This window comes from Hippoglossus hippoglossus, chromosome 6 (genome assembly GCF_009819705.1).
Source record: "Hippoglossus hippoglossus isolate fHipHip1 chromosome 6, fHipHip1.pri, whole genome shotgun sequence".
Classification (NCBI taxonomy): Eukaryota; Metazoa; Chordata; class Actinopteri; order Pleuronectiformes; family Pleuronectidae; genus Hippoglossus; species Hippoglossus hippoglossus.
The window spans coordinates 8,691,237-8,715,345 of record NC_047156.1 but is presented as its reverse complement, the minus strand read 5'-3'; the positions used below and the strand labels follow the sequence as shown (position 1 = coordinate 8,715,345).

The window sequence follows — 24,109 nt, the reverse complement described above, 5'->3', positions numbered from 1 at the left end:
CCCACAGATGGAGAAATAATGTATTTTTTATTGCTCTTTTTTTTGGAACTCAATATAGGCTGCAGCGCCTCTATCTAGGTAAACTCACGTCTGAATAATGGAGGAGGGTCAGAATGGGAGTAATTGATTTAATTTGAGCACAGAAGCGAGAATTGATCTGTGAATAATGTGCTCCGTTTATGGCCGTTGTGCCGCTCTGACCTGGATTAATTTGCTCCACAACACAGACCCACTGTGTTCTTCATGGAGCAAAGAGTGAGGTGTTTCACAGCGTCTCAACGTGACGTATTAACTCTGTTCCTCATCAGCAGGATGCACATGAAAAGCAATCACTCTGACAAGCTTTACCACACCCACATTTCCTTTTTAATTAAAAACATCATTATTTTTCAGTCTCTCATTACAATATGTACATCTCACGGGTCATATAAATCGATAGAATAACTCATATATACATTGATTACAACACAGACCATCGTTCGGCCGAAGGCTTGAAATGGTTTTCTGGTCATTTTTTAAAGTCTGAAACCTCAGGCTGAGGGACCTGAACGCTGAAGTCTTCTCGGTTAAAGGTTGATTCCCCAGCACATCTAATGCGTTAGCACCCCCTTCAGTTAGATCACTGTGTTGTCCAGTGTTACTTCTGCATTAAGAAGGAAAATGCCCTTGTGCATAAAACCAAAAAACACATGAATAGAAAGGATGAATAAACAGAAATCTGAAGGGAGAGGACGGTGAGATATAAAGGCATTTGAATATTTTTGAAGTATAAGGGGGGGAACCTGGTGTGTCAGCGAGTATGATGTTTATTTCATATTGCTCTCTATCCATACTTTGAAGTTGGCCGCATGTGTGTAGACTGTGTAAAGGTCGGGATTGCACTCCCCATGGTCATAACCAAAGCTGACCAGTCCCAGGAGCCTCCACAGCCCTTTGTTCTGGCCCTGCACCGGTGTAAAGCTCAGAGGGGGCTGCTGGTTGTCAGAGAGCGCAGGGAGAACAAGGATTCCCCCAGTGTCAGAGGGGCATATGTTAGAGGCTCCATAGTCTGGCTTCTGGCTGGCACACAGCATGTTCTCTGTGACACTGACCGGCACGCCGTTACGAGCGTACTGCTGCTCACAAGGGACCACATCGGCAAGGCGAACGAGCCCAACCCTCGCCTTCTCATCAGCGCCTAAACTGGAATCGGGCAGTGGGGACCAGCCTGTCACCAGCCCGTGTCCGGGGGTCACCTCTCCCTGGCTTTCCGAGAAGCAGAGGGGCTGGACCTTCTCCCCAATCCTCGCTTTGTCCAGTAACTTGACCACAGCAATGTCAGAGTCGAGAATATTGGGGTCGTAGTGTGGATGAACTGCAATGGAGGCCACCTAGAGGACAAAGAGACACATGTATTGTGCAATTTTAAAAGAAATATGACAACAAACAATATTTATTGAACCTTGTGTAATAAGTAAGATGTTGTGAAATACTGACTGTGTTGTTTTTAAAGCAGCTTACCCTCAGGTGTTGGAGACCTTTACTTTCCCTGCGGTCATCACGATAATGCTTCCCCACCACCACTTTGATCTTGGCTGCATCCAGAGGATACACCTTCCCCAGCTCCGTCACACAGTGAGCCGCAACCACCACACTCCTTTGGTTGACCAGAGCCCCGCTGCACACCAGCTGCCAGTCAGCAGCCTGGTCACGGCTGCCAGTTCCTGCTCCGCCATCCTTCTTCAGGGACCCTGCCAGGCTGTCTGCCTTGGTCACCTTGGTCTTTACGCCATTGGTGGAGCGGCGGTAGATGGCTGCCAGCCAAGGCCAGTGAGCCTCTGCCGGCCTCTCTTGGTCAAAGGTTGGATGCTTCCCACACACTTCCGAAGAGGAGGTGACAGGATGAGAGAGAAACCATGATCATGGGGGGGGCAGCAGGGAAAAATTAGACTTGAACAGAGACTGTGTCAACATTCCTCGCTGTGGCACTGAGCTTGTATTTTAAACACTGTTTGCCAAAATGCAAAGCAGTGGCACAAATGAATCTACACATAAAACACTCAGTTTTTCCATACGATCTTGTTAAATGTGAGAGAACCTTTAATGCATTGAATCTATTTAAAACTGAACAAAAGAAAAGGTCTAAATAGGCCATAAATATAAATGTATATTTGATTTATTATGTGTACCGTCGACAAAATGTTTCAATGTAGGAGATAAGGTTTCAGATTTCAACAAGAATGATAGAATGTGTGCAGAGCTCCTTCATTACAGCTGCCCACAGACCCAACACCTCTTCAGGTTGGGAATCCGAACAAACAGGCCATTTTGTGATTGCTACAAATACTGATTAAGTCTGATTCCTTCCACTCGGCACAGAGCAGGAAACCACTCAGATAAAGAGTGAGATAAAGAGCATGAAGAGTCTCCTTCCTTGTGTGATTAGTCCTGGCAGCGAGTGAAAGAAGCTGAGGAAAACCATTGGTTTCATGGTATCAGACTAGTGTATAATGGCTGTAGAAACATTTGACAAACCAAACAAATTAGGAGGGCCTGGTCTGAATGGATTTACAGTCTTTCCCACCATGTTCTGAATATATTGTTCCAGTACGACCAAACTATTTGAAATCAGATGAAACCAGGTATTAGACTAAACCCAACAAGTGTGAACTGCTGTTATGTAAAAAAGAGACTTACCATGGAAATCAATGACAGAACTGCTGTGTCATAAATACACCATTATTTTATCATATTTTATCATCATGTGGGACAAAGTGCAAACATCTGTGTTGAAACTTTTAGATTTCTGCAAACCAACTGTTTTATTGCACCTGTTTCAGCCACTTTCAACTCACTGGATATTGTCCATCACTTTTAAGGCCCTGGCTCCTGATTATATTCAAATAAATGTTATCCTATAAGAACCTTTGCGTTGCTTTAGATCCTCGGACAGAGGTTTACCAGGTTGAAAGATGAAGGGGACAGATCCTTTCTACTCAGGGCCCGAAGCTCTGGAACGACTTTCTCGTCTGACTGAGCTTCATCTTTTATGTCCTTTCTAAAAACTTCCACTGGAAAGTCTTTAGTGATTTTATATCTATTTTTCTTAATTAATTTATGGTTCTTTTTTTATTGATTTTGTGTTTTGCTTATTATCTGCCCCAACCATAACCTGCACTCCAGGGCCTTAGCTTAATCACTTAATCCTGCACTTTAACTAAACAACCTGATTTGTAGTTTGTTCTTTGTTGTGTTTCTTTTATGCTTCTGATCTTTACTTTTCTTATTTTATTTCCATAAAGCACATTAAATGGCCTGTGTACGAAAATGCCCCTGCCTTGCCTTTTGTGAAGTAAGTATTTAGCAAAGTGCTATAAAAATAAAGCATATTATTATCAACGTTATTTTGACGGATGTTGCTGTTGATGATATTTAACCGACAGGAGACATGTGTGTTGGTTGTACATTTGATCACAGCCCGGAGGAAACCAAGCTGCTGTCAGACTCTTCTCTCTGTTCCTCAAAGCTCTGCCGAACATGTCGGCTCATGGCATTTCTACTCAGCTGCTGAGGGAGCTTTCACAGAGTCGTAATGAGAGGCCTGCAGCTCTCTGGCTCACAAGGATTCCTGTGAGATGGGTGAAGAAGCTGACAAGGTATTGCTCAACGTCAGCAATTAGAGGGAGTGAACCGTATTTTTAGAAAGTGCCGCTGTGCTAGTGCCCCTAGTGGACATTCATTCTGAATCCACATATCACTGTAGATAGGAGTGAAATCACTGGAATAAAATACAGATGATTGACAAATTAAAGGGGAAAACCTGATAAATGAAAGAGTTGTCGCTCTGCAATAGGTTCTGATGAGTATGTGATCATATGCTGTGGTGATGACAACCCACTGAACACCTACGGGGGATTTTTGACCGGACTCTCCACCGACATCATCAATACACCACATCTAGAGAAAGTGGTTTGAAGGAATCACGTCCTATCGTTCCGGATCAGATCCAAAAACTTGTAAAGTCGACGCCATGGCACCCTGGAGTTGTTCTGGCGACCTGTGACGGCCCAACGCTTTATCAAATACACACTATGTTGCTCTACCGTGTGTTTCGCCTGTGTTCCAGTGGGTACCCTAATCTAGCAATCCTCTGCTGCCCTCACCTGGTGAGCAGGAAACATGACGCCCGCTCCATTTCCCCGTCTTCAAGCAAGTGCGGCGAGGACTGCCGGAGTGGTGGTAGAACGGAGACGCGCACTCGTACTCTATTTGTGTGTAGAGGGGGTGGAAGCCCTGGGACAGCTGGGGAAGCACCGGGGGGCTTTTAGTGGGGGGCTGCAGCTGAGGGCCCAGCACAGAAGCCCTGAAGAGCTTGAACACAGGTGTCTTCCTGAGGGGAGAGGAGGAAGAGCGAGTGGGGGTGTACATAAGACATTAACTTTTTAATGCTTTTGAATGTGTGTGTAGAAAACTGAACGAATGATACAAGAGTCATCATTACATCACTACAGCTCGTAAAGTGGTGGTTAAAAATACCTGGATGGTGTCTGAGGTGGCAGAACTCTCTGTTTGACCAACTCTGACACTTTGGGCTCCCGGCATGCTACAAATAAACACACATATATGAACACACACTCATAACACACACAATAAATACACCAGTACTTATTATATAATCGATTGACACAGCTTGAGAAGATCTGATGTATCTTATGTTCATATTCTCTAGATATTTTATAGGCTATTTCATTCTTTTTTATACTTTCACGTGTTCTTTTGTCTTCCTGATTTTGACTATCTGCTGCTGTAAAAAATGAATTTCCCCAGCATAGAATCAACTTATTTTATCTTTACCTTATCTTATCTCCATCTTATCTTGTCTCTACCTTATCTTATCTCTATCTTATCGTATCTCTACCTTATCTTATCGCTACCTTATCTTGTCTCTACCTTGTCTTACCTTACCTCACCACTCACATTTCTGTATATCAGCTTAACCTTACGTAAAGACAAGTGAAAAATTGAAAAACAGTTAACTTGGCTCTGTTCTTAAAAAAAAGATCCCATACTATCACATCTTGAGCCCACTAAAATAAAAACTTTATATCTTGTTGGTTTCTTTCTCGTCTAACTCTCAGAACAGCTTTGCAAGGTTTTTGCTGCTGTACAGAACAAGCTTTTTCTCATGAGGAAAATTGAGCTGATCGACAGTTCAGCCTTTTGGTAAAGTGCTGCAGAGCCGACAGACCAAAATCCATTAAGAACTAATTAACATTTACAGCTCCAGACTTGATGGATCGCTGTACAGCAGAATCATTTACTCGCTGGCATTTAACATTGACATTTAGCATTTATTTTGCATTTAGCTTTTCAGAACGCTGGCTGTTATGAACTACACGTTTCATTACAACATGAAACCCAGGATCATTTATTAGATAATCATTTGGTAATGAAACGCTGAGTGTGAAGTATGTTAGTACTTATCAATCTTTAGAAAACACACCTTATTAGAAAGTGGTTCCTAATCATTATTGAAATAACAGTCAAAATGTTGTATGTGCTCTACAAACGGCGGATTTATGAATCAGTGACAAAAGCTATGACGGTACCTCTGAGACAGATGGGTTGTTTGCCACTCCAGGTTCCGTCTGCCTGGCAGGTGCGTCGAGCGTCACCACTGAGAGCGTATGAGTGGTTACAGGAGAACTCGACCGTCTCAGGCTCCAACCCTGGCACCACCTGGTGGTAGCCGTGGTGCAGTCGGGGGAGAGGAGGGCAGCTCTTCTCTGCAGGAGGGGAACGGACAGTAAGTGAGGTGAAGGTCAAAGAAAAATGTGGAACAGTGCATTTTAATGTGGGTTTTTTCTTACCGGAGAAGCTTTGGTTGACCTCTTTCTCCTTCTCCTTCTCCTCCTTCTCTTTATCCAACTCCTCTTTTGTTTTCTCAGCTGTTTTATCCTCTTCAATTGTTGGTTTTTCCTTTGGTTTCCCATTTTCCTCACCTCCAGCCCTGTACAGAGTGATCTGAGTAATGTTGACTCGAGAGGGAATGGTTCTCCTCCCGGGATCTGGAGAAGCTATGGTGTTATTCTCTGTCTTTGAGTCCTTCACATCAGTTGTAACTGTGTTGTTCTTTGTCATTTCCAGTTCAAATATCTCCACTGTGTTGTCCTCCTCAGATATGACCGTCCCCTGCTTGGTATCATTGGGGCCCACTTTGTCCTTATCCCTTTTTCCATTCACCTGCTCCTCTTTTCTTTCCTTCTCTTCCTGTCCTTTGTCTTTTATCACAACCGTCTCGGTGGTATCCGTCTTTCCTGTTTCCAGGTTTGTGTCTGGGCTGCCATCTTTTTTCTCAGTTGGGTTTGCACCCTCAGTTTCCTCCTTTTCAACTGTGTTCAGGCTGTTATCCTGCTCTTTACCATCCACCTTATCTTGGCTGCCCCCAGTAGGTTTCTGTGACCCATTATTTCTTTCCTCCAGCTCTTCTTCATTCCTATCCTCGGCCACAGGTTTCTCTGGAATGGTCCCGGTATATTTATCTTCGGTGTCGACTGCTGTTGTATTCCCATGCTCAGTATTTATATCTTTCCCTCCAACGCTTTCTTTTTTTCCAGTAGTGTTGTCTGGGCCCTTCTCTTTAGATTCGTCGGTATCTTTGTGACTGTATATCTCTATGTCTTTATCCTTTTCTGTCTCAGTGAGCGTGTTATTCACTGTGGGTAGAGAACATAAAAAAAAGATCATTGCTGGATTGGTCATTTAGCTGCTGATTGCAAATCTGTTTTGTTCAAGTCTGGCTCATCACACTGAACGTCTCTAGGCACTGACTAATTTTCTCCTATCCAATAAAAGCTGCTACCCTTTCAAAAATGGATGCAAAATAAACTATTTGCAGTGACTCAGCCATTTTTTCTGGAATAACAGATATTGCACTGACCTTTGGTGCAAAGAGGAGGCGTCCCACTCCAGGTGTTGTTAGGGAGACACGTTCTCTGGGACGTCCCACTGAGTTCATAGGGTTGGTAGCACAGGTACTGTAGCGCAATGAGGACATCATTGGGTCCATAAACCAAGAAGTGGTCCCCGTGTGTTGGCTTGCGTGGTAGAGCACAGACTCTTTCCACTGCCACTGGAGACAGGAAAGAACATCAGACTTTTTCCACAATCAACAGCATCTCTGGGGGAATATGAATGACATCCAGCTACGAGCAGATGACACACACACGACTTTTCCAGATCCCCATATTTTATTCGAATAAACAATTCACATCATTGTCTTACCACACTCCGGGGCAGGCACACTCCAGCTGCCGTCGCTTAGGCAGATGGCAGTACGAACCCCCCGCAGCTCGAACCCAGCGTCGCAATGGAAAGTGATGCGTGCCCCCGAGTGGTGAAACACACCCTTTGTGGATCCATGGGTGGGCACCGGAGGCCTGCGGCATCCCACCACTGTGTGGAAAAACAGGCACAGGCACAGTTTACGTATGAAGACGTGTTGTCCTACTTTCCTTTTTCTTCAATTAAAAGAGGAGCATGCATAAGTGATTTAAGAAGCATTTCAAGTATTCCTTTAACATCAGTTTACTGCATCTCCCTGCTGTAAAGAAACAAACAAATAAACCTTCAGTGAGTTCATTCCCCTCTGGAGTTCGCAGGTGAGACAAGTACCCGACAAACCAAAGCTCTCAGACCCATTACTCTTCATTTAAACATTTCCACAGCGAACTTAGCTGCTCTTTAATAAACAGTTTTCACCCGTTCAGGTGAAGTGTGAACAACTCACAGCAAAAGGCGTAAACACACACCTTGTAAATGAGGACGAAGTAGATGCAATAAAAGCTGTTCACTTTTCCAGTGTTGTAAAAGTGGATTTTTACGAAGTGGGGAAGTAAAGATCGGTCGTGTGGTTCTGGAATCGCGCGTGTGGCTCCGTTATATGACGGCCTACAGCAAACAGAACTACGTCCTTAATGGGGAAATTGTGTAATTCCTTTAGCGTGTTGTGATGTGCTGTTTCTGTGTGGATGGGTTTTATTTCTATGGCAAATTGCAAATTTGCACACAAACGTTGCAGAACAGTTCTTTGCCACCCACAACTGAATTCACAAGAACTCAAACACATGTGTTAACACTACGGTCATCATCCAATTAAGACACTTTCTGTGAAATGTTCCCTTGGGGGGGGGGGGGGTTCTGAGTTGTTTATTTTTAAAACAGGTCAGATCTGTGGTTTTATAGCTCCAAACCAAGGAACCCTCCCTATAATCTTGGCGTTTGTGCCGTACGACATTTCCAACCTTCAGTCCCTCGGAGGGATTGAGAAATCTGCTACCCAACCAAAAAGCAGAGAAGTAAACTGTAGCTGACCTTTGTATTGTTTTTGTTTTTATTTTATGCTGAAGAACCCTGAAAGTGCTGCGGGCATTCATGTGTTTTGCCGAATGATCCCTTTTCCATGTCAGATTTTGCGCAGACATAATGAGATGAGTCTGGAGTTATTAAGGTGGAATGTGAACACACATACTGTAAGTGAATCATTATTCCTTTCATAAATACCCTGGAAGCTATGCTGAACGCTGCTCTCCAAAACAGATTAAAACTGTGCCAAGGAGAGAAGGGAAAAGAGAATTTATTCCCTATCTCAAGTTTCTGTGATAACGTGTCAGATTCTCTCTTGCAGAATAAGTGTCAGCTCAGGATTACTGCAGTTGACAGGTTGATTATTGCAGACGTAAAATATGTCTGATGTCAGGTACATACTTAAAATTCTCCATCCGACTCTGGGGCAGAAAATGTAGACCACGTTTTCCCTGCAAAATGTGAGTCATTAGTGTTGTTCCAGCTCAGTTCCATTAAAATTAACAGCTGAGGATTGAATGCAGATGAATGCACACTGTGTGCAATGAAAACAGCCGACCCCTCCTTTTATTTAACAGGTGTCTCCTCCTATGAAAACTAGCTGGCAGATAAAAGATGTTATATAAGTGGAATTGTTTCTCCATCAGTTTCATAGACTCGAATTTAGCCCTGAAAACGACACCATAAAGAAAAACGGGAGATGGGTTCAGGAGGTCTGTTTTTGCTGGATCTCAGGGAGGTAAAAAAAAAACAAGTTCAGGTCCAGACGCTCGTAAATAAATTAGCTTGAAGGCCAAAATACCTGCAGCCACACCCTGAGGGAGCAGTACCCTACATGACTTACACAGTGACTATCCTCAGAAACTAGGAAACTAAAATAATTACCAAATTCAGAAATACTGTATTTTTTTCCTCCACCTCAGCTATAAACCTCCAGATATTTGTTGGACTACTTTCCCCCTTTCATGAATTTCCTCTGCCAGTTTCTGTCCCCAGCAGCATGAGCTCATACATTCGTTGACCCAGTGCCGCTTAATTTCATCAGTATAACATATTTGTTATTTCATATTTCTTAAAAAGCTGATTGGCCAAGACTATAGATCATGGACGGGGGGGAAACCACAGAGCTCTTCTTTGTAACTGAGTCACCGTCAGTAAAATGGGATTTCAGGATGAAGTAAATCTCAGTGATTCAGATGAAAACTATTAAATCTATTCTGTTATTTGTCAGTACAAATGTGCCACCAGGTGCTTCATGGGATGGAAAATTCATTCCCACAGTTCTACCCTTGGAGTAGAACCTGCAGGTTATTTTTTTCCCTCAAATATGAAATATCAGCATTTCTTAAGGACGATCAGACTTTAGGAATTTCAGTTATGTTCGACTCACCTTCCTCACACCTCTTGCCCGTGTAGCCAGCCAGACAAGCACAGTGATAGGTGGTAGAACTGTCCAGGATACAAGTCCCATCATGCAGGCAGGGAGAGGAGCTGCAAGCTGTGAACACACACGTGCACTCATGTGTCATTAGGGTACAATAAAAAAAAGAGATGTTCTATTTATAAGCAGCAGAATGACAGAATCTGTATATCAAAAAATGGCTGTAAACACCAAGTTACTCGAAGGGATTTAAAGTTAAAGCTGGTGCTTTTTAACTGTCGTGTTGACTTTTCATTTGTAAAGATGTGTGGGCATTTCTACACAGAAAGCCTCTGTTTACTTTTACTAGATCTGGCTTTGGCACGGGTGGAGTACGGGCACAGTTTGAGCACAAGTGCATGTGTGTGTCTGCTTTTGAGTTTAAAACCTTGAGAGTGAGGTCATTTATGGAAAGTGAGGACATTTTAGTAAACTTTGCCAGTGGTCCGTAAGCTTTTGCCGAAATCTGTTGTTGTCGTTAGATACTCTGGACTCTGGAGCTACTGTTTTAGAATCAATGCTTACATATTAATGATTCAAATATAATTAAACAATAATTAAAACATCTACTGGGCTATGACTGCAGAAAGGGGTTCGGGTTTTGGGTAGGGACTGAATTATATCACGAAGGGTCCTAATGTAGAATTACAATTAATTAATATGATTAGTATTATTTTTATTGTTTTTGACTGTTATTGGTATTTGACCAACCTGAGCTCTCCTGAAAAGTGGCAAAGAACCCATCAAAGTTCTTGTAACCATCAGACACAAAGAGAACGTGTAAACTGTTGCCGGAGCTCTGAATCAGGGCCGGTCTGTTGCTCCCGCAGTAGCGACCAATCACACGCGAGTTGATGCTGTCGCCATCTCGGACCTCCACGAAGTCATAGCGACAGGAATGGTGGAACTCCAGACTCATCATCATAACCCTGTTGGCACCAAGGGAAGAATATGAAAATGAAAAGTAGAAAAATATTCCACATTGGAAATTATTTATGCTTTTCATTGATTTCACATAGAATTTTTGTATCAATATGACTGTGAAGTAAAGGAAATAACAGTAGATTTTTTCTGCTGATTGCTCCGTGGTTTTCCTGCTATTTTCTGTGGATCATGAGATCACCTGTGTTCCTTGGCAGTGCCACACCAGCTGGCATCGAGGTACCGGAGCTTTAAAAAACCTCCCGCCAGCAAACTGGTAACGGACAATAATGACAGCTCCTGATTACATTAACAGCTGAGTGTGATTTGCCCACAATTGCGTAGCTTACTGATCTTAATGTTGCGTTAAATGTGTCTCATTTTTACCAGGCACCACAGCAGTCAACAGTTCTCTTTAAGTGGAACAAAGATTCATGGGAGCTAAGAAGTTTACACCTGTGGAGAAGAACCAGGGAAGAACTTGGGCAATTTTCGAAACCAAGGACGTAGATAAAAATGTTAAGAAACCACAGTCAACCTCTATCACAGCAGACATGTGTGACAGGTTATAGCAGGTGTAGCATTAACAATGGTTCTGTTCAGTTCAAATGTCCTCGTCATGTATATCATTATAAACTGTGCTTCACCTGCGACATGACAAAAACAGGCAGACAATTTCTCATTTTGTCCTTGAAAGAACAAACAGCCAATGGGGCTGAATAGACTGAATATAAAGATGGACGGCTGTTGATGACAGCTCCCCAACAAGAGAAGCCACAGTGTCTCGATCGTCCCCCTGGTGGCTGGCTAAAGTATTGGTCACATCCTGACTGGCTGCATCACCGCCTGGTACGGCAGCTGCACCGCCCTCAACCGTAAGGCTTTACAGAGGGTGGTGAAGTCTGCCCAGCACATCACCAGGACGGAGCTACCATCCATGGAGGACCTCTACACCCAGCGGTGTAGGAAGAAGGCCAACAGGATCATTAAAGATCCCTATCACCCCAGCCATAAACTGTTCTGCCTGCTGCCGTCTGGCCGACGGTACCGCAGCATCCGGGCCCGCACCACCAGGCTCAGAGACAGTTTCATCCCCCAGGCCATAAGACTTTTAAACTCCTCCAATCTGTCATAACTCTGCACCTTAGCATATTTGCACTATTGCATATTTGCACTATTGCATATTTGCACTATTGCATATTTGCACTATTGCACACACTTGCACTATTGTTTTTCTTTTTTTCTTTAGGTGTATATATATATTTTAGATATGTATATTTTATTTTAAATTTAAAATTTTGATTGAGCATTGTTATAAGAGAGCCTGTGACCCAAGCATTTCATTGCAAGCGACTGCTTAATGTTATCGTTGTGCATATGACAATAAACTCTTGAATCTTGAATCTTGAATCAAAGGCGCAAGATGGCAGTGCTCACATCTGGGATATTAGCCTCATTGCTGGATTGAAGAAGAGACGTGTCATGCATATATATATAAAGTCCAGGGGGGAAAATCCTAAGACCTATGGTGTAGCTTCAGTCATTCAAACGGCCCCTAGCCAACCAGTAATGAACACATGGATGTTCAGAGATGGAGCCTTCAGCCCAAAAGAGTCACCTGAGTGAGATCATGACTGTGACAGGTAAAGGCAAGTAATACCACAATGTCTCTGTGTGAACTGACTACCTTAAAAATTACTCAATACTTGATGTGAAGCGCACTTGGCAGCAAATATAAAAGGGTACAGTACATTCCGAAGCCAAAAAGAGATGCGTATCTTTCTCAAGAATTTTCTCACACCTATATTTACTAGATCAGTTTTCATTAATGCTCATTATGTGCCCATTAAATTGCAGAAGTGCACATGTGACTGCCGTAACGTTTATGTGATTGGTGAGAAAAGTAATTACTGCCGATTAACAGTCGTTCCAGTTTAAACAGGTATCTCGTGTTTTCAGATCTGCGGTCGTTAAACGTCTAAAAAATATATCCATCAACCCTGAATAAACATGTTGATTGCACAACATTACTTCCAAAGCAAGTCGTTCGCACTGGTAATTACTGGTGTGACATTTCAGGGTAATGTGTCTGCATGTCTTTGTGTGCTTTAATACAGTCAGGACCTCTGGAAGGATTGGCTGTAGGGCCAATTCAAATGAGAGTTTAGGTGAAGATAATGACTGTTAGAAGAAATGTACAAACGCTTTCATAAGTTGTTTGGTTGCAGTGCGAGCGTGACATGAAGATGACTGCCGGCGGGATTAGGAAAAACACGAACAGAGTCTCCTTTCCCCTCTTTTCTGTGATTTCAGATGTAATACCCTTGGCCTTAGACGGGAAGAGACATGAAGGACTGATGAACTTCACAGAAAACAATGACATGCTCCCTAATCCTCTAATTGCAGTCGTTATCACAGACCCTCTGGTCAGGGAAGCATGGACTAATACGATTTTCTGTGAAGTTAAATGCGAGCCTGCAGCGGCTCCAACAATTAATGCCAGTTGTAATTCAGTACATGTTGCCTGTGATGAGGTTTTACTGTGGTAGAGACAAAGAAGTATATTAAAAATAGACCCTACTAATTACTTTCCACCTGTCTATCGCTGAGCTCAGCTGTGCCTTTTCATTCAGGGGTTTTATTGGATTTATGTCGTAACTGCAGGATATAAAAATACAACGTTTAAATATTAGTCATGCCTTTCTTGATATGTTTCCTTATTAAATGGATTCCATCTACTGTACATATGTCACAGTTCATGGTTTATTGCAAAGCTTTATGAGAAAATCTTTCATTAAACCACTATAATGCACACAACAAACCGCTGCCATCTGCACTGCACGCTCAGCCTGAATCTTAACTGTATGGAGCTTTTGTTCTGTTAAAGCCCTGCACAAGTGCTCGCCTGTAAAAACGCTGCATGTGTAATGGAGAAAATGACAGAAATAGAAAACTATCACAGGACTGAAAAGTAATAACTTTCCTGAATAAACTAAACGGGGTGTTGCGGTTTCCAAACGCTGTTGTCGACTTGCCACCGGTCTGCGACGTATATCTTAGCAGAAATATCTGAACCGAGGGGAAAGTTGACTGAGTGGGCCAGCCGTTCAGAACTATCACAGATGGACAATGAAAAAACTGATCGTTTAATGCCAGATTAACCTGTGGTGACCTGGACAGTACTAACACAAAGATTCCCTGTATCCTTGAGTTTCCACAGACACATTTGTCCTTAAACTATGCTTGTTTGGCTGGTGTGTAACATAAAGGGCTTCTCTGTGGTTTTAAAGCAATTCTAAAACAGGAAGTAAATTAAATAAAAACTAAATAAAGCAAATTCATGTGATTATTCAGATTCAGATTGTTCCCTCAGGTGGGATACTGGACTCTTTTATGCTTATATATGATTCAAAAGATTGAAATGTTGGTTTGTCGTCCTGTCTGTTGATCGACCACTCAGAAAAAAATCTAGATGGATCTCTAAATGAAAAAGTGGTGCCATACAGATAAATGCTCTACCCAGTTAGAGCTGGTTTCCAGTTAGACCCAGTTTCCGGAATGATCTGGATTATTTCCTGTTGTTGTGAACACATCTGGCTTGGACAATCTCCTGCTGTATTCTTCATATGTAAAAGGCAAACTCTTAGTTTTCTCAACATTTTCCAGACTTCATGTCTAAAAACAGGTTTTATTTGGTAGCAGGATTATGCAAAAATTACTCAATCAATGAAATTTTGGTGAGGGATGGGGCATGAGCCAAGGAAGAAGCCAGAACCAAATAGATTTTGGAGCGGATCCGGATAAACAAGTGGATTCAAGATTTTTTTTCACTTTCGTTAACTATGTGCTGTCTGAGCGCCCTTTTATTTTGTAAAATGAAATAAGTAAAAAATGAATCCAATCGGACTGTTATTTGTGCTAATATTATCATGCTAACATGCTAAGCTATGATCGTACAATATAGCAAATGTTAAATCCTACTAAACAAAAAAATGCTGGCATTTAGCTAAGTAGTAAAGATTATCAAAGTATCACTAAACTTGCTCATGATATGATGCCTAACTGATTTGGACAGACACAAGCATAAAAACGTTTATTGTTATACCTGAGTTCTATGGTGAAGGGCCGGTCCACCTGTATGGTCCACTCACACCGAGCATTGTTGGGGTAACTTTCCAGCACCAAGTGGCCCTGTCGTTTACGGATTACTCCCCCACACTCTGAAACACACAGGAATTTACGTTGTGTAGCAATGGGGAGCCATTGAAATTTCAGCAGTTGTAAATTAGACCTTAATTATAATTCTAGCCATAAACATTGAGCTGCTTTGGTTACCATTCAAACTAAAGGTAATTACATTTAAGATTCCAAGGGCCCTGTAAATGTCCTGTGTTGTGTTCATGGACATAAACAAGCATAAACACAATATGCACTGGGCCGACAAACACTTCCAGCTGCCTGTCCAGGTTCCTGCTTTTAATTAAATGTATTCCTCTCGTGCCCCGTAGCGGAATATTTCCATATTGAGAGCGCTATAGTCAGTGTCCAAGTGTAACACATTAAATTGTTTTATGGGATTCCTGAATGTTGACTCTGACTTGTCATTCAGCTCCTCGTGGAAAATCTCCTGGGCATATGGCCGCCTTCCAAGTTGGCACAGGAGATAAATCAGCAGGGAAGCAAAGAAAGTACATTCATTTAGCCTATAGAGAGAAATTATTTACAGCGAAGCCGTGTAGGATCCGTAATTAGGAGAGTGAAGAGACTCACTCAAGCAATCTCCACCAGACCAGCCGGGCCGACACTCGGCGCAGTATTTGCCTTTAATGAAGAAGTCATCCCTCGGGGCCCACGTCCCATTGTTGCAGCGCTTACAGTTCTCAAACACACTGCAACCTGAAAGAAGTAGAGCCAGGAGAGAAATTGGTGTAAAGCAGGAGCCAGACTGAAAAAAGCCAGAAGACAACAGGCACAAACCAATCACATTAGGTCTCACAAAAGAGCTGCTATTGTTTGTCAGGGTTGGGCACAAGTTGCACTGACATACATTTCCTCAACGTTAGCTCTGGTAAACTCATTAAGCTCATCTTTCACCACCACAGCTGCTTCCTAAAATAGAAACGGTGAGAAAACCATCTGAAATGGTTTCATGGAGGGATGGATTTTCACTTAAGAGGCTGCTCTGTCCGCCGAGAGTTGAAAAGCAACATTCAACCTGAGCACAGGTATGAATCTTAACAACAACATGCGCTGAGGACGTACAGATGGGGATTTATGATTGGTCGTTGAGGTTCGAGGGTAAATTTTTCTGCGTGTTTTACAGCAAAAACGTGACGTACAAGTATCTATTGAATTCTGAACAGCTGTTTTTTTTTCTCATAAAGCAAAACATGAGAGTATTCAAGCTGTGAAGACAACATGACATACTTCTATAGGGAAAGAGCGTGAAGAAAACGAGAGTTTCAGCACATGAGCCGCAGCACATGTCGTGCAGACGTCTCCAGGTGACTGTAGTCTTTTTATGCACCGTACATGCTTCACACCAGACAATGATGTGCTCATCTGTGAGCATAAAAAACACACTGATTTACAACCCTCTTTGGAAGTGTGATCACAGTCTCCCTCTCGGCCAATTCACGGGGCTTCTGCCAGTAAGTCTAGCGAGGGAGTCGATGTGAAGTTAGCCAGGAAATTAGATCAGACACAGATACAGAAGTTATTTCCACTCTTTCTGTCACACTGGTTGTCAGGCTACAATGCAAACAGCTGTGCAGCTGATAGGCAGCACGGAGTCTGATGGCAGATATTCAACACTAAATTCTCACAGGCTAAATGAACAGATGTGCACGTAATAAAGAGAGTGCTTAATTCTGACAACTAAAAAGTAGAGTGAGACGAGGGAGTAATTATTCCATGCTCACTAAGTCTCTATACCTGGATGGACGATACAAGGGTCACACTCGTTGATGGCGTTGCGACAGCAGGGCACGGCGTAGCCCACCGGAGTCCCCTGGATCGGGCACTTGCAGCGAATCACGTCGTACTCGCAGCAGCCCCTGCACAGGACGTTCCATTCTGGGCCCGGGCAGTGGTTGTACAAGTACTTGTAATCTAAAGAAGACGACACCTCAGAGTCAGAAACTCGACAGTCTCACGCAAAAAAAAAAGGAAGTTTATGTAACCATCGCTTCATAAGTGGACAGAAATAGAGAGATGAGTCAAGCATGGAGAAAAGACATCAGATGTGATATATTCGGCCTTGTGGGAAAGTGTGAGCACACATGGGTCATGGTCAGCAGAAGGTTGAAAAGCAGTGGAAGGATTTTGGCGAGTTCAGTGTTTATCCGAGCTGCTGCTCTTCACCGTGCTCTCTGGTTATTTCCACTGCCGTGTGGTTGCAAGCTCCTCTTTAGGGGGGGCCGCGAGTCGCAATACTTTACCTCCTCTGCGTGTTCTCATCCTATGTTAGATCAGAGAACAAAGTACAACAATTAAGTCGCTCCCAAGGAAAAGAGAATCAAATAATTTCTCATAAAGTGCATCAAGCTTCTTCTTTTGAGTTTCTACCCAAAAGATGTGATGATTAATTGGAGTGGAAACCAGCAATTTGAGGAACTTTGAGCCCGAGTGGTTATAATTATGTAACAATTGATTTTAAGCTGAAACAGACAAGTGGAAATTCTCTCCTGGCAGATGTGGACTGAGAACTAACAGAAGCTGCACTTTAAACTTGGCACCGCATCGTTGCAGTGGTCTGCATGTACCCTGCAATCACGATAACTTCTCTGGCCCCAACAAAAGACGCCCACTATTAATTCTCCTCACTGAGAAACAGCCAGACACACTCATGCTGGCTTTATTTGCAAAATTGCAGTTGCACGCTACATTTATTTACTGTTTACATAAGACTTTGGAAACGAAGAATTTCTGACAGAGGCATGCAAAGCAACACATGAATAATCTCTTTGCGGTCGCTTGTTGTGTTGCAATAGCCTGTATCGCCTGCACTGCCCTTCTACATAAATGATATCATAAATTGTATCTCAGTCCAGCGAGGATCTGGCCTCCTCTGCAGCTCTCTCTCTCTCTCTCTCTCTCCGACACTGAGGGACAATGTGCACGTTGACATTAATCACACAGGAAGTAGGTTGTGCAACGCCACTAGGTCAAGTTTATCACGGGTTTCCTCGGGACAGAGTTTGTGCTTCATAAAACAGTTTCAGGCTGTTTTATGGTTCCTCTGTTGCTGGGGTCATTTGTTGTTTTGGATAGCATGGGCTCAGCTTTATTTGTGTTATACCCTGAAACGATGTTCAGCACGCCAGTAACAACATGTGGGCGAGTCTGCCCTCTCCGTGCCATGGCGTCTGGTGGATCTCAGGACGGATTAAATGTCCATCAGTATGAGGCCAATACGAACCCGTCACTTTCACAACGCCCATTCCACCACAACAACCACCGGTAATAGTTAACTGCGGTTAAAATGAATGTAAGATGTCAGATTTTCAGTTTTTTAGTGTGCATTATTTTGATCATATGTCATAACCACAAACATCCAAGGCATGAGCACGGCCTGCGTGCTGAGAGAAGGTCTGTTTTGACGAGGAGAAGGAACAGTTATGTATTTTACTGTGAGTGCAAAGATATTTTCTTTTCATTCACAGCAAGGAAACCATTTAAGAAACACACAGAGACCAACTAACTAATTCATATTCACACTTACAGTCTCGTCCTAATCCCAGTCTGTTATTGCAAACTCCCCAATAAGATTCACCATGCTTCCAATAAAGATCAAATTCAATGCAGCACTACATCGTCCATCTATATCGCTTGTTCTTTGAGGGTTGCTGGGAGAGCAGGAGCCAATCAGGGTAGATCCCAGAGCCAACAGACACAGACAATCATTCACTCAGATTCACACCTACTGGCAAGTTAGAGTCTCCAAATAATAATAATCTTTAGACTCTGGGAGGAAGCCACCTGGAGAAACTCAGACCTGGGAAGAACTTGCTGCCTTCATTTCGAGCCAGGCACCTTGTTGCTGTGAGACGACTGTGTTAACCACTGCACCACCGTGCCGCCCCCCTGATTCACCATATCCAGTTAAAAAAACAAAGCAAAATCAATGAAACATCACTGATGAAACAGTAAAGCTACTGATTGTTTGATTACAGTATAGACCTACTCCGACATTTCAGACTATGGCTTTTGTTATGATTGCAACATGACCCAAATTATATATGTTGGACCCCGGGGATTATTGACTGTTACTGGCCAGTTTGACTCTTCAGCCTGGGAACTGCTGTCGCTTGTTACCCTCTAATGATTATTAGTACAGTGTTTATAAGGTGTGATGCCTGCCACATGGGGACTGGGAGGTGCTGATCATCTCCCACCCGCCTCTGTGTTTCCTCACTGAGGTCTGTAAAGGACACATTGGCCCGACAGCTTGTGAAACCTGAGTTATTGGACATAAACATGAAAGAGTCAAAGGACTTTATGAGATGGTCTGTTGTGTCATCAGATGGCTTGCTGCTGTGCGGCTTGCCCTTCGTCACAGAAATGACATCCTGTGGCTGTAAGTGCCCTCGGTTCACTCCTACTCAAAGGCCCTGATTTAGAATATAATAACAAGGGATAGAAAAACATCTTTTGTGTGACCTCAGACAGTCAACGACATGTACTCATGATTAGTTTCCAGATTGCAGCAAGCTTTCCCCCCCTCTATGCTCAATTGTCAGGGTAATAAACAAAGGCAGCAGCGTTTTCACTCTTAAAACACTGCACAGATTTAGTTTGCTGACACCCGCTCTGCTGATAAGGCCGTTATGTTCTTCTCTGAAATGTGACTCACATGTCTCACACTCTGAAATGCATCTTTAATAGTTAATCTATTTCATTTTCTTCGACTGCTGCTCAACTCAATAATAAATGTTCACCAGTTAACGAAATTGGCGGGTCATTTTTAATTAGCCGTGCTTCTACTTTGCAGCCCAGCAATTTGCATTCACTCATTTCAACCCAGCTAAGTTTGCCACCTTGTTAAAAACACATCTGCGAGGCTTCCAGGTCAACACCTGTAGCTAACAACACACTGGACAGTAACAATTTAAAGTGCGATTTTTACAGCAGTTTAGGTCTGAACAGGTGTGGAGCTGCACGTGCACAGGGACGAGTCTACGAGTGGACATTGGTGCAACCAGCACAATGTTGTATTTGAGTGTCTTCTGCATGTACAGACACTATAATATAATATTAAAGGTGAAAACAAGCGTCACTATGCCGATTAACATTGCTTACATGATGTTCTGTTCCCCCAGACCTGTAATTTAACCCAAGACTGTGGTTGTACTTGCAAAAGGGAAGTGTTCAAAGTTTTAATAGAGGGTGTATAGAAAAATAAAAAACATCTGATCACAAAGTTTGCTTCTGTATTGCGCCTCTTGGCTGTCTGGCACTGTTGGTATCCAACCAGTCTTTTTGTTATGGTATGTCTGATGGTTTCCACAGTGAACACAAAACTAGTATGTGTGTGTCATAGAGAGAGAGAGAGAGAGAGAGAGAGAGAGAGAGAGAGAGAGAGACTACTGGCCCGAAGCCATATGAACACAATTTAACAGCACATCACAAACATTTGATCCCCCACAGTTTTGTAGCTGTACAGAGTTTTGTGTGGGTTCATTGGCTTTCCTGGTCTGATGTAAGTAAGCATCTGTTTTTTCCATTCCATAGCAGATGCTGAACTCCTCTGAACGTACGCCCCAACGTGCTCGTCAAGAAGCCACAGTAAAGAAAATAGGAACGATGCGGATATCATGACAGAAGCTCCACGGCTTGATGGATGTGTCACAAAGAGCCTCCACGCAGTCAGAGGCTGTACAGGCCCAGCTTGTTAGCCGGCATGTCTCAGCCGCCCATCCCTGATGTGGATCCAGACACTGACGTCGTTATCACCTGGGGCAAGAGAAGCGGTCTCAGAAACTCACGTCCTGTGACCTTTACGTCTGAACTCACTGACCCGCAGATCCACTAAACTGTAAGAGAGCCACAGCAAACGCCAGACTTCTGACAAGGACGTTGTTGTTCAGTCAGTTGTGTATCTCTGTGAAAATATGAAGCTGGAAATGTGCTGCAGGTGCCAGGTTGACCTTGACAGTGAGTCGGAATCAACGCTTTCTGGAAGCAACTGAGGTCCGCTGAGAATAAACCTCAAAGGTCAGCATCTGCTTTTTTTATTTGCTGTGATTTCACACCAGCATCCACTTCTGACCCAGTCACCATTCATAACCAGGCGCTGCCTTCAGAGCCTCACAAAAAAAAAACGTGTATAATTTGATATCTAAATGTTATCAGGGACGCAGCTGTGCACACTGATATCTGTGGCATTTAAACCACTTACTTTCAGTTTCTTGCTTTTCCCTGCTCAGAAACTGCATCTTATCAGCTTCCATATTGTCTTGTCTTGCTCCACACCACTCAGCTATTTTTAACTCCACACAAAGCCAGACATACGCTGCAGAGTGAAGCCCAGTGAGAACTGTAGGATGAGCTCAACATGCTCATCAAAAATACAACACAATGCTGTGGATCTGTTCCTGCGGTCAAAGGAATAGTTCAACCTATTGGGAATTGACCCCAAAAAAAACCATACTTTGTCACACACTCATATTGGCATCTAGCAATGGAGAGACTTTCACTTTCCTTATTACTTTATTAGGTCATATTAGTGTAATTAAAACACACAAAATGTGTTTTCTTTCACTAGAGGTCTCTCAACAAAAGAAGGAGTTTGGTGATGCTGTGCACTAATGTGGGCTCATGGGAGTTGTTGTCTTCACCACCACTACAATCAGCTTCTCCCTGTAAGGAGTATTTTACTGGGAGCTGAATTATCTTCCTCCTCTTTAAAACAAACAGACCCAGTGAGTAACCCCAGTAAAAACACTGAATAAAGCAGTTTCAGATTAAATAAATCTGAGTTTTTGCATTACTGCAGACACGGGACGTCTCGGGCCGTGATGTGTTTGCTCAGCTTTATTCTCTGATAACTTGCGATCTAGGTCCGATAACAAAAACTCAAAAAAATCTAAAATACATAGTTTAAAAGTATATTTAAAAAACGTGGCTTAAAAATGAGAGAATGCCTCATGCAGACAACCACAACCCTGACAAATACGCAAAAGGGCAAAGGCACCGCAATCACAGGCAAATGCATTAAACCAGACCGCTACCTTGATTACAATTATATTCCTCTCATTAGAAAAGTGCTGAAAACATTTTGGATAATGAAAGCACACAACTCGACACAACATATAAATATATATAACATTTTCTTCTTTAAAAATTCTACAGCCTAAAACTTGCAAAATATATCTGAGTGAGAACTTGTGTCAGAAAAAGGTCCCAGACAGAAGAATGACAAATGACTGTATGTCCAGTTCTGAAGAGTTTCCTCCTGACAGAGCGGAGTTCATTTCACATGGAAAATAGCTGTGAGTGCACACGTGTGCATGTATGAGCTAAAGTATAATTCCTTTTGCATCCTGCCCACAGCAGCTGTCTGGTATTTTGAGGTCACAGTGATTTAGCCATCATGGGCAAGGGAAACCCCCCGGAGGAGCTCGATGAATATTGTGTATCTGAATGTAGTCTGATACCAGTGCTCATCCTGTAACTGGCTTTAAATAAACTTCCCTTGACTATAGGAAACCACAAACCCAATAAAATAACCTATCATGGTATTATCCACAATGGTGATATGTATACGGACACTAATATGTAGGTCGAACACGGGACTGGGATGTGCACTTTATGTTTTCAAGATTCAAATTGAAACTTGTCTGAGATGTGATTTTTCCAAATGCTCATTCAGTGGCCATGTTTTCCTTCTTGTAACTAAGCTCTGAGCCCAGATCTCTCTCCAGTCTAATGTCATTGCTTTAATGTTGATCTTTGTTCCCGACCGCCCGCTGAAGCCCTGACAACTTCCCTGTGGACTTTAGATCAACACCATCAGCAGAGTGTATCAGAAGAACGGGGCATCTCAGGATCCATGTAGGTGGGGGATCCTGAACAGGAAGCCTCAGTGGGGACAGCAGAACTTGCACAGATTCTAATAACACAGACGCACACAAAAAAACCAACACTTCCATGACGTTGGGATTTGGGTGTAAACACTTCAGCTGCGCTTTAAAAACAGGGAAAAGGTTGCTCAACAGAAAACATCCATCACCAGCTGATTTAACACGAATTACAAGACAAGCCGTGCAGAGTCAGTGACTCAGCTGACAATAACATGAGAAGGTAAAACTCCCAGAAGCCTCTGAATCATTCAAGTTCAACACAGCTGTGCGCTGCCCAGCCCTCTGCCACAATCACCCACTATACAAATTGAAGGTATTATTTTGCTGCGTGGTTGCTGTGCAAGAGGGAATCAGCCGGAGGGCAGAGGTTTGGTTAGGTGTCTAGGAGACGGTGTATATGCTGCACACATGACAGCAGTCGGCGTGATCGACTCACACATGACTCACGTCTTCCTGCAGCAGTTCAATTGGTCACCGAGGGTAAACAATCAGAGACGATGTTGATCCCTGAGAGCACGACTGGGCTCAAGTGCCAAGATTCAACAGCCTTTTTTTTGCTTCATTTTACCTTCAGGAATTTGTTGCAACATCCAACTCTGTGTTTTGTTTTTGAAAAAAAAGTATTTTCACTTTAAACTCTCACAAAAAACACCCACTGCGATGAATAGTTGTCCTTTTTCAAATAGGACAATAAACAAACTCTGTATTACATAATACAAGTTGTAAAGACAGACTTCGCTGTACGTCTTTGCAGCCTGTAAAGAAAGTATGTTTTTTACATCACTGCCTCTCACTGGGTTTTCTTTTACAAGCCTCTCTGAGCGTTGTTGTGCTTTTAAAGCATAGAAAGGGAAAGAGGGGATGGAGAGAGTGCTGATGTCGGCTTTTTGAGAACAAAGAACATAAACCAAGAGGATGTGAAATAAGGTGAGGGAGGAAAAAGAAGAGCAGTAAAAACAAAGGTAAAGTCTTGGCCGGTGTCTTACCGTAGGGCCAGGCTCTCCCCTGGGGTAATGAGATGAAGATGAAGATGGAGATGAAGAGGAGCCAGCCCTCCTTCCCAGAGATAAAGGTGCTGGTCCGGGGGATTGTGCCGGAGCCCCCGTGGGTTTCCCCCAGCTGCAGTCCCCGTCCCGCAGACATCATGCTGCAGCCTGGAACTCTGTTTACTTTCTGAACTCAGCTGACATCACCTTCTCTCGGCCCTGCAGTCCTTCCCTCCCCTCGCTCTGTCTCTCTCCTCTCTCACTTTCCTTCTCCCTCAGTTTCTCTCTCTCTCTCACTTCTCTTTGGCTTCAGGTTACAGACCAGCCTCGCAAGGAGTTCCACTTGCAGTGGTCTC

At 43.1% G+C, this 24,109-nt stretch overlaps 1 protein-coding gene across 1 annotated transcript; it reads right to left on the bottom strand.

Moving 5' to 3' along the window:
• Positions 1-10: 10 nt before the first annotated feature.
• pamr1 (peptidase domain containing associated with muscle regeneration 1) lies at positions 11-24,057 on the bottom strand. Its single transcript, XM_034588805.1, has 14 exons — positions 23,754-24,057; positions 16,619-16,795; positions 15,455-15,580; positions 14,790-14,904; positions 10,475-10,692; positions 9,734-9,841; positions 7,264-7,434; positions 6,920-7,111; positions 5,850-6,695; positions 5,589-5,765; positions 4,516-4,582; positions 4,143-4,369; positions 1,501-1,859; positions 11-1,370 (listed from the first exon to the last, which is right to left on the bottom strand). The coding sequence occupies exons 1-14, from the start codon at positions 23,911-23,913 to the stop codon at positions 807-809; spliced, it is 3,507 nt and encodes a 1,168-aa protein (XP_034444696.1). The 5' UTR covers positions 23,914-24,057; the 3' UTR covers positions 11-806.
• Between the last annotated feature and the right edge of the window lie 52 nt (positions 24,058-24,109).

What these genes read in the sequence shown, in the direction of transcription:
- pamr1 (XM_034588805.1), bottom strand. Translation starts at nt 23,913, where the DNA reads ATGATGTCTGCGGGACGGGGACTGCAGCTGGGGGAAACCCACGGGGGC. An exon ending in TGTGCCTGCCCCGGAGTGTG is followed by an intron (nt 7,112 to 7,263) that starts GTAAGACAATGA and finishes TCCTGTCTCCAG; the next exon opens with TGGCAGTGGAAAGAGTCTGT. An exon ending in CCACCTCAGACACCATCCAG is followed by an intron (nt 4,370 to 4,515) that starts GTATTTTTAACC and finishes CTCTCCCCTCAG; the next exon opens with GAAGACACCTGTGTTCAAGC.